The sequence below is a fragment of the Rhamphochromis longiceps genome, linkage group LG1, assembly GCF_057381845.1.
Source record: "Rhamphochromis longiceps isolate RC_006_pf linkage group LG1, R_longiceps_female_GT1.1, whole genome shotgun sequence".
NCBI lineage: Eukaryota > Metazoa > Chordata > Actinopteri > Cichliformes > Cichlidae > Rhamphochromis > Rhamphochromis longiceps.
Genome location: NC_140557.1, coordinates 12,545,808 through 12,554,730, shown reverse-complemented (window position 1 = coordinate 12,554,730; position 8,923 = coordinate 12,545,808). Strand labels below are relative to the sequence as shown.

The following is an 8,923-nucleotide window of genomic DNA, read 5'->3' as shown; positions in this document are numbered from 1 at the left end:
TTGCTGCCTTTAGCGTCAGAATGATGGGGTACTTCCCATGATGCACTGAGCATTTTTTCTCTAGTCTCTGCAGTGTTGTAGAGGTCAGATCAGACCTTGGGCAACTTCATGAAGTAATCCATGGCTGCAAAAGATGCAACTTTTGCTGGAGTTGGTGACTGACAAAAGTCCCAAAAGGTGTCCTTTGGCGCTCAGACACTCTTGCTGCAGATATATCTGACACTGAGAGACAGACAGCAAAGTCCTTGTGAGGAGGTTGGAGGAGTGATGGTGGCATAAGTTCTTGATGGGTCAGGAGAATCTTAAACTAAAATATTTCTAAAAGTCATTCAGGCATAAAAAAGGAAATCATAAGCACAACTGCAAGAAAGAAATGGACTATTTTGCCTGCAGGATCATTTTTCACACACACAAAAAAAGTCACTGCTCCCCCCCCCCCACACACACACCCACTCAAAGTGTCACAGTCGTCTTGTGTTCAGTGCAGTATCCTCATCTGCTGGCCGACACTCAAATTATCCACTGAGACCTTTCGTGACTGGGCACCGCGGTGGTTAGCACTGTTACCTCACAGCAAGCAGGTCCTTGTTTCAAATCCACGGGGTCTTTCTGTGTGGCGTTTGCAGTTCCTGCTTGTTTCTGTTCCACTGCGTCACAGAGATTAAACTGGTGAAACGTTGCTCTTGAATGCAATCATGCTCTCAGTTAAAGAATAATTCTGAACAACATCAGAGTTGATGGCGTAAAACTGATTTGGATGCAGTTTTAACAGAGCTTTTTTTTTCATACTTAAAAATGTCATGTGGATATCTTCTGTTCTTATGACGTTACAAAAAAATTATGAAAATTATTTCTTGGTATGAAGGTAAAATTTTGCATGGCTTCAATAAATACACTAAAGGTATTGTACAGAAAAAAAAGCGACAGATTCTGAGGGACTTTTTCTAGATTTGGTTTATTTTATTTTGAATTAACGTACAGTGATTTGCCATTTAAAAAAAACACATCAATTCATGTGCAGGCCAAGTTTCGGTTTCAGTCTGGTCAAACTGTCACGCCGCGCTAGCCCTGTTTAGTCAGTATACAGCTAATTCACTGGAGGTCTCCATCTCCTGAGAGCGTAACACACCCACAGTTTAATATTTTTGGGTTTGATACACTTTCCATGATTGCCTCGCTGTTATGTATCTAGGTTAACAGCAGGATGCACTCACAAACACAGCCAGATTTTACCAGAAATCTGGAGTGTATGTGGTTTACATCTTTCTATTTTCACTCATTTACTAAGAAAAGCTCATGTATAGCTATGGCCTCAGCCCACCACAAGCCTTTGACCTGATTTCCCTTCCTGGGAAATGGATTTGGTGAATTCTGTATCTGTGTTGAAGTTGCTGTTTCTCATGGCAATAATGCTTTTTTTGTCACATGATGAAGTGGTCACATTTGGTCCAACTCCCAGTTCCCACGAAACCATTTCAGGGGCCGTGTTCTGCTCCCTTGAAAGCCTTCGATCTTCAGATTAGACACTGAGAAAGCCTCGCACAGTTTAGAAAAAGAAATTGACCTCTGACATTTTCTCTAACTTCTTATGTTTCCCACGAACGCAATCATACCCAGAAAGCATGTTTTGCTAAAATCTTGAGAGGGCCTTACTGGTATAAACAGAGTTGGTGGGGGGCAAATTCTCCTACCTCCTCCTTCTGCATTTTAGCAACGAGACATGTTTCATGACAAACTGGGGTTGATTGTCTGTTCCTGTTGAATCAGAAACCTGGCCATGCTTTTCTATACAAACCTAAGTTTTAAGAAATATGTAAACAAGGCTTGCAGTTTCTGCTGCTACCATTTCAGAGGTATTGCAATAAAAATTCAATTTTAAGATTTTATTTGTCAATCTTTGGTCGTACCAATTGTTTTGGCATAACTTTTTCCCGCTTTCTGTGTCAACATCACAAAGCTTTGAGTTTTTGATTCCTAAAACAGAGTTTTGTTATCTTCTGCTGTCTTAATCACAGTCGCATTTTACTGTGAGATGGCATCGTTCAGTCTGTTTGTGGAGATTTTAAAAAAAAAAGGTATTTTCTGGTCTTTTTTCCTTACCGGGAGCGTTCTCTCTACATGCACAATTTATACATTGTACATGAGGAATTATTGCCCTTTTTCACCTGGCGCTTCTCTTGCTGTAGCAGGAAATATAGTTTTGACACAAATTACCACAGAAAGCAGAGTTCATGAACTACTATTAGCACTGAGACGCTGTTGTTCCTTTACCAACCAGCGTGCATCCTGAGATCCTGAGGCAGGAATCTGCTCAATGGTCCCGCCTCACTAAAGTCGACTCAGTTTTTTTCTGTTAGGGTTTTTTTCCGTCTTCTTCTAATTTGGTAATGGCCCAGACACACTAGAGCAGAAATAAGATGGCAGTGTCTTTGACACCATGACTAACTTGGTTGGCCAGTGAGTGCACTGAATCTCAACTAATCACTTGGTGGCTTGGGGTGGTTTTGATCACAAGGCAGTTGCTAAAATGCATGCGTCTCTTTTTTGTACGCACTTCTGTAATCTACATGTGCACTAAAAGCACTTTTCCGATTTTAAACTGCAATCACCCACATTTAGTATCTTGTGCACTTGTGCAGATGCTGAGGATGACCTGCTTTACCTTCAAGGCACAGCTGCCCCATTGATTTGTATATTTTTATTGTCCTACTTTAATATTTTATTTAATGACATTTAATAGTTTTACTTATTTTACATTTATTTTGATTTAAATAATTAATTAATTAATTTTCCCTTACTGAAACATTTGCTACAGGTTTAATGTTTTGCTGCTGAGCGTTTTAGATTTTTCGGCTATTTAAAATTTGTTCTTGATCATTTAGTGACACTGTTTATTCTTGATGTCACACTTACTATGCTTTAAATTTAAATTGCTTTGTATATTATAATTGATCCTTTTTGCAGGTCTGAATCTTCATTTAACTATTTATTTGCCACTTTGGTGTTTTTGTAAAGCACTTTGTAATGCTAATTCTTATAAGTGTTGTCCAAAAAACTTTATTGTGAAACTGAAAAATAAGATAACCCTTTAAACTTGCTGCGATGTCTCTGCATGATTTGTTTTGCACTGAAAGCTTCTTTCATTACATGTGGTTTTCACAGCTATAGCTTCCTGATGCAAATATCACACCTGAAAAGATCTCCAGATGTCTTATCTACCTAACTTATGAATGTCATTTAAATTATTTTTGTCAAATTACATTTGAGCCTCATTGCAGATCATCTCCATGTGTTCAGTGATTCCTTCAGGTGTTTGTGAACCTGGCTTTGAAGACAGTGGATGTGCTTATTATGTTGTGTAAACAGATGAAGCAATGAAAGCTGGCAATGTAATTTCCTGCAAAACATTAATAAAGGATCTAAGTTGATAATATGCAAACCTACAATTTCCTTCCTTATTTAGAGTGATAAGAGCATCACTTTGCAGCAGCCTCTCACTGCTAAGTGGCAACAGTCACACCCAGAACATCTACTTTGAACACAACATGGCAACTAAGCAGCCTCTCGTTTTGTATAGCTTAACTTTGAATTAGGATACTTATACATTTTAATTGATGACATATATGAAGTAAAAAGAAGGCCTTGGTGTACACCTATACATCTACACGTGATCGTGAAATCAACTATTTATACTGTCTGGATTCAACTTCTGTCCCTCTGGTCATTACTATTACTTCTTTCTCCTAACAATACAGAGAGTAGTCACTTTACTAAAATGTTGTTTTTTTAATTTCTCTTTATTCAGTGCTGCACTAAAACATTTTTTAGTGCAGCACAACAGGATTTGAGTTTGAGCGTCCACCAGTGGAGGAGCACAGGAGAGACGGCAGGATATATCTTATTTATGAAAATGTGTCTGCACATGAAAGGAGGGACTGTCATTTACATTTCCCTGTCACGCTCCTGACCTCCGGCACAGACATTCAGGGGAGGAAAAAAATAAAACATGACAACATTTAATAAACACTTTTATTTAAAAAAGCAAAATAAATTAGAAACAATGTAAAAATATAATTTGGAGGAATTTTATTTTTTTCCCAGGAGTAATCTATTTGTATTCAGAATGGTCCCTGCTTTTTGGTAAGTTGACAAAGAAATGTTTTATCTAGCACCGTTGCATGGGAGTACAGAACAGCGTTGCTGATCTTGCAAAAATTATACAGTTCATATGAATTCAGGACAAACGGCAGACTGCAGTGTACTGGTTTCATATAAATACAATATATTAAATTTTACATTTTACTCTGGAATGCCTCTATACCATAAAAAAAAAAAAGAGGGGCAGAGGATCATGAAATCAAAATCTGAAGCTTTTTACCTTCACTGCAAGAAAAAGAAAAGAAAAAAGAAAAAAAAAATCAGCCAGGATATGTAAACTGATCTCACTCACTGCAACATTTTCAAAGGCATTCAAATTGGTTTTACAATCTTTAGGGGCAAGCGACGAATGTCAGTTTTAAGGGGCTCCGAGACTGTGCAAACATTACTGTAACATCGTGAAATAACGTTCTTTCACTACAGAGGGCCCTTTTTTGCAGAGTGGTCGCCGGACGTTGTCCAACGTTTACGAAATCGTGCCGAATTTTAAAATATGTGGATGCATCAAGTGTGGAGAATGCCAGCTAGCGCACCAAGAGGAAGGTAAGCCCAGCAAGGCCGACACCGGCGGCAGCAAACAGCGCTTTCTTCATGGATGAGTCCTGGCTCACTTCTCTGGCACTGCGGGAGAACTTACAGAAGCCTTCCTACAAGAAGACAAACAGAAACAACATGTTCAGTATTATTACGAGTGCTGCTTCCAGTTATCCCCCCCAATGCACTGTTTTAGAGAAAGCAGCTACACCTCTGTACCCCCCCCCCCTCACACACACACACACAAAGACTGTATATAAAAGATGGAGGTAGCCACCACGCTGTAAACAATTGGTTTGTTAAGTCTTGTTATGAGCAATACTGCTGGGTCTTTACCAGACAGTACAAAGGAACTGCTGTTGTGATTTGTCGCTATATAAACAAACCTAAACTGAAGCCTCGAGCTGAGTGTTTTCATCATTATGTTTTTAAAGCAGACACAACAAACAGGGTGCAGATCTGTCTGCCAAACCACACACCATTGAGCACACCTGGATTTAATTACCCAAATTTACAAAATGAACTCCATGTTCATAATGCGGGTTTAAAAGCACGTCCGTGTCACTGGTTTACTGGTCAGACATCCAACTTTAATACCATCGACATCATTTCATTTGTTAATGTTTTATGATGATTGTTATGGTACATTAAAACTAAAACTAGGTGTGAAAACTAGAACAACTTGAATCAGGAGGCTTTGTGATGTTTGTGACACAAAATTTACCAGCTGCATCAATTTTGTTCTGGCTAAATGTTGGCCAAGGCCAAAGTCTTCAAAATCGATTCATTTGTGTTTGTTTGTTTCCCCAGGAGCAAAGAGGACATAAAAAAAATGTATAAAATAAATGTATTTTTAATCTATTGGCTGATTTGTTTTTGCCTAAGTATCAATGTCGACCCTAAATTCCTATTATGTTAATTATGAACAAATTTAGGCATAAACAATGATAAATATTGGCTACTGCCATCAGTAGAAGTCATCTTAATTGTTTGGGCTGATATCAGTACATCTTTGTGTATAAAACTCAAATAAATGTACAACAACAGAAGTAGTATGTTGGAATTTGAATTTTTCCATCTCTCCATCGTGTTTTCAGACTGAAGACATACATTCTGACCAGCGAGTGCACCTGCTCTCAGCTCCAGGTGTTCTCGCTGCCCGACAGCTGCTTGTTTTTCTAGTCATACCACGCTAACTTTCAATACAGCTAAAGCCAAACTCAACACACACACACAAGCTTTGACTGTTACTACAAAAAGTCCATCTGGCTGTGTCTGTTGAAACCAGCTGCCAGCCAAAGAAAGGAGGGGTGTGTGTGTGTGGGTGTGTGTTGGGTAAGCCCATTCATAAAAGCCAGCATCTGATGTTCAGTTGAGGCTTTTGGGACTCAGCCAGAGGGCATTATAGTTCACGTTTTTCCAGTAAATAAGCAGCCTCCCAGCAGGTTTAACCCTGCTAAGTCATCATCTGTGATCACCCTAACCTTCTGCTACTGGAACATGTTTTATATTTTTCTTTTTTTTTTTAAATTTTCCTCCAAGTCTAATCCTTCTAAGTTGCCTTAATTACTCTTTTTCTCCACTTTAAAATCTTTTAGATTTCTTGGCGAGACAAACTTTTTTTTTACCTACCACCATTATTGAGATCTTGTTGTTTTAGCATAAATTCCCCAGCATGTTGTCTACAATTACTTTGTAATTCCCAGAATCACAGTAGTCTCAACACTCATTGTGATGCCAAACAAAGTAATAAACAAGAAAGAATCTAAGAGATTTGTCCCTGGTTGTATCTTATGGCATAAACCTAAACAACAGATCAATCTATCAGACTGGTGATTTCCAGTGACAGTAATTCAAAGAAAAACAAAACACAAAAATCCCCCAGACAACTACCACTTTGAATCCACTGTTTTGCTCTTGACATAATCAAAGCCTCCCATATCTTCAGTTTTTGTGTTGACTCAGTTTCAGGGAACACCTACCCATCCATCATTATCCAACAGCCAGTCTTTCTTCTCTTCTCCCAGGTAATCAGCTATGGTCTCTGCCAGCCTTCTGCAGCTCATGGGCTCCTGTCCCAGTTCCTGCTGTTGACGAGGGTCCAGCCCCGGCTTCTGCTCCAGGATCTTTCTGGCCAGCACTCCAGTAAAGGCGAAAAGAGAAACAACCCTCCCCCAGTTCAAGTGTCCATCTCCAACCAGCTCCTTCATCACCTTTCTGAGGCTGAGGCAGTGGTCCGGTCCACACTGCACCAGGAAGGTCTGAGCGAGGTTGTCGAAGCGAGCTTGGTGCTGTCTTTCGATGTCCCAGCCTAGACGCCTCATGGCAGCGGCTGATTCGCTGGGAGGTGGAGGGGCTTGATGTGGACTCGTGCAGCAAAAGGACAGGTAGTCCTCGGCCAAAACCAGGGTCTCTTTCCACAGCCCACAGAATTTCATTTTCTACAAGTGAGGGGAAAAGAAGACGAGCTTAAGGAACTTGCCAATCGAGACACTGAACTACTATGAAGAACAAATGCTGATGATCTGGTTTTATCATCAGTAAATCTGCCGACTGCTTCCTAAACTGTGTGTTTGGTTCTGTATAATTAACAACTACAAAGCCTCACGGTTATCCCAACCCTGGATAACTGGGAGGGTTATATCAGGAAGGGCATCTGATCTGCCATGCTGTGGCAACTCCCTTGAGAAATATGGAAGCAACTGAAAGTACCTTCTTCATTTGAAAAGTGAAAATGTGACACTGGTTTTTCCCGGCATTTAAAACAAGGTGCTAACACTCACCTTCTGGCAAAGGGAAACAAACACGATCATTTTTTCCCTTTAAAAAAATGTGTATAAAAGCTACCAAAAAATATGGTAAAATGACTCAAACAACCACGATGACATGGTCAAATTACCAAACTGTCTTCTTTGTACTGTATTCCCTCTCTGTACTACAGTAACTAAACGGTTTTAAAGCCTTTTAGCTCTGAACTGATGTCATATAAATAATGAATACTGGCTGCTGACATCTCCCAGAGTCATCTTAACTGATTACAGCCTCTGTATAAAACCTAAATATAAAATTATGAAGGCAAAATCCTTTAGCTTTCGTCTCCAGCTACCTCAATCGTGTGATTAACAACAGACGGTCTTTCAAACTAGTTTCATCAGCTTTGCTTTTGCACCCGCAGCTGTTTTCATATTAACACCGGCCAACCTAACGTAAGGGTTTTTCCATTCTCGACATAAAAATGCGTAAAAGTCAAACACTATGACCTGTGAGTCGGCTTCGGTTTCCGCGTCAGGTGTCGTTAAACGCAGGCAAAGAGAAACTGTGGTGTTAGCAGAGTATTTCCGTAGGCTGTGCTGCGGTTTAGCTTTAGCTTTCTGTTAACGGAAGCCACAGCGATGCTGAAGACGCACAGCTATCTCCACTTAAAGAGTAACGAACGGACACGCAGATCAAACAGATTGTAGTTTGGGAGTGGGGTCACTTTACGTGACCGTTTACTGTAGCAGCTAGCCGTCGGCCGGGTTGTTGGCTTTAGCTTCGCTGAGTAATCGTTGATCTGTCACCAGAGCAATGGAGGACACAAAGGAGCGCTCGCGAACGGAGAGCGAGCTCAGCTACGACAGCCACGTCTACGCAGTAAAAGCCGGTTTAAACCGACCAAAAAAAGACACTCCAGTGTGGACATTTTCCTGTAGCTCTCTAACAAGACACAAATTAGCAAAATAAACACGTTTTTCTTAAATATATTAAACAAAGACTCACCCTCCCAGCGATATCAGACTGCTCTCTGCACATACAGACGGCGGAAGGAGAGCGTCGGTACAGTTGAGTCTTCCCTTCAGCTGATGCAGAATGCGTGACTCCGCCTCTCGACATGATTTTTGTGCTGGGAACGTCGTGTGGACTGTGGAAAGAAGACACCACCGCCACGGAATAACCAGCGGAAGTGTGGTCATGGTTTGGTATGGTACAAAAAAAGGGTGACAAATAATCCATAAATCATTGTTTTACGTTAAGTAGTTGTCATGAAAGATGTCTTTGTGCCTAGGTATTTTTTAAATTTACATTGCCACAAATGGAGACCATAAATACAATGTAGAAAGTTATTGTAAAAACAAAACAAAACTGGATGGTTAACAATAAAGATGAGCAGTAAACCAGTAAAATACACAAATAACAGTACATATTTACATGTATAATAACAACAAACACCAAAGATGAGGCAGGTGGATTT

At 40.1% G+C, this 8,923-nt stretch overlaps 1 protein-coding gene across 1 annotated transcript; it reads right to left on the bottom strand.

The window, feature by feature from the left end:
* Positions 1–4,011: 4,011 nt before the first annotated feature.
* bcl2l10 (BCL2 like 10) lies at positions 4,012–8,603 on the bottom strand. The gene is made up of 3 exons (XM_085385171.1): positions 8,452–8,603; positions 6,675–7,133; positions 4,012–4,805 (listed from the first exon to the last, which is right to left on the bottom strand). Exons 1-3 carry the CDS (start codon positions 8,563–8,565, stop codon positions 4,683–4,685), a joined length of 696 nt encoding a protein of 231 aa, XP_085241297.1. The 5' UTR covers positions 8,566–8,603; the 3' UTR covers positions 4,012–4,682.
* Between the last annotated feature and the right edge of the window lie 320 nt (positions 8,604–8,923).

Coding starts and splice junctions, on each gene's coding strand:
- bcl2l10 (XM_085385171.1), bottom strand. CDS start 8,565: ATGTCGAGAGGCGGAGTCACGCATTCTGCATCAGCTGAAGGGAAGACT. Junction 7,134..8,451: donor AGTCTGATATCGCTGGGAGG/GTGAGTCTTTGT, acceptor CCTCACTTGTAG/AAAATGAAATTCTGTGGGCT. Junction 4,806..6,674: donor TGTTGGATAATGATGGATGG/GTAGGTGTTCCC, acceptor GTCTTCTTGTAG/GAAGGCTTCTGTAAGTTCTC.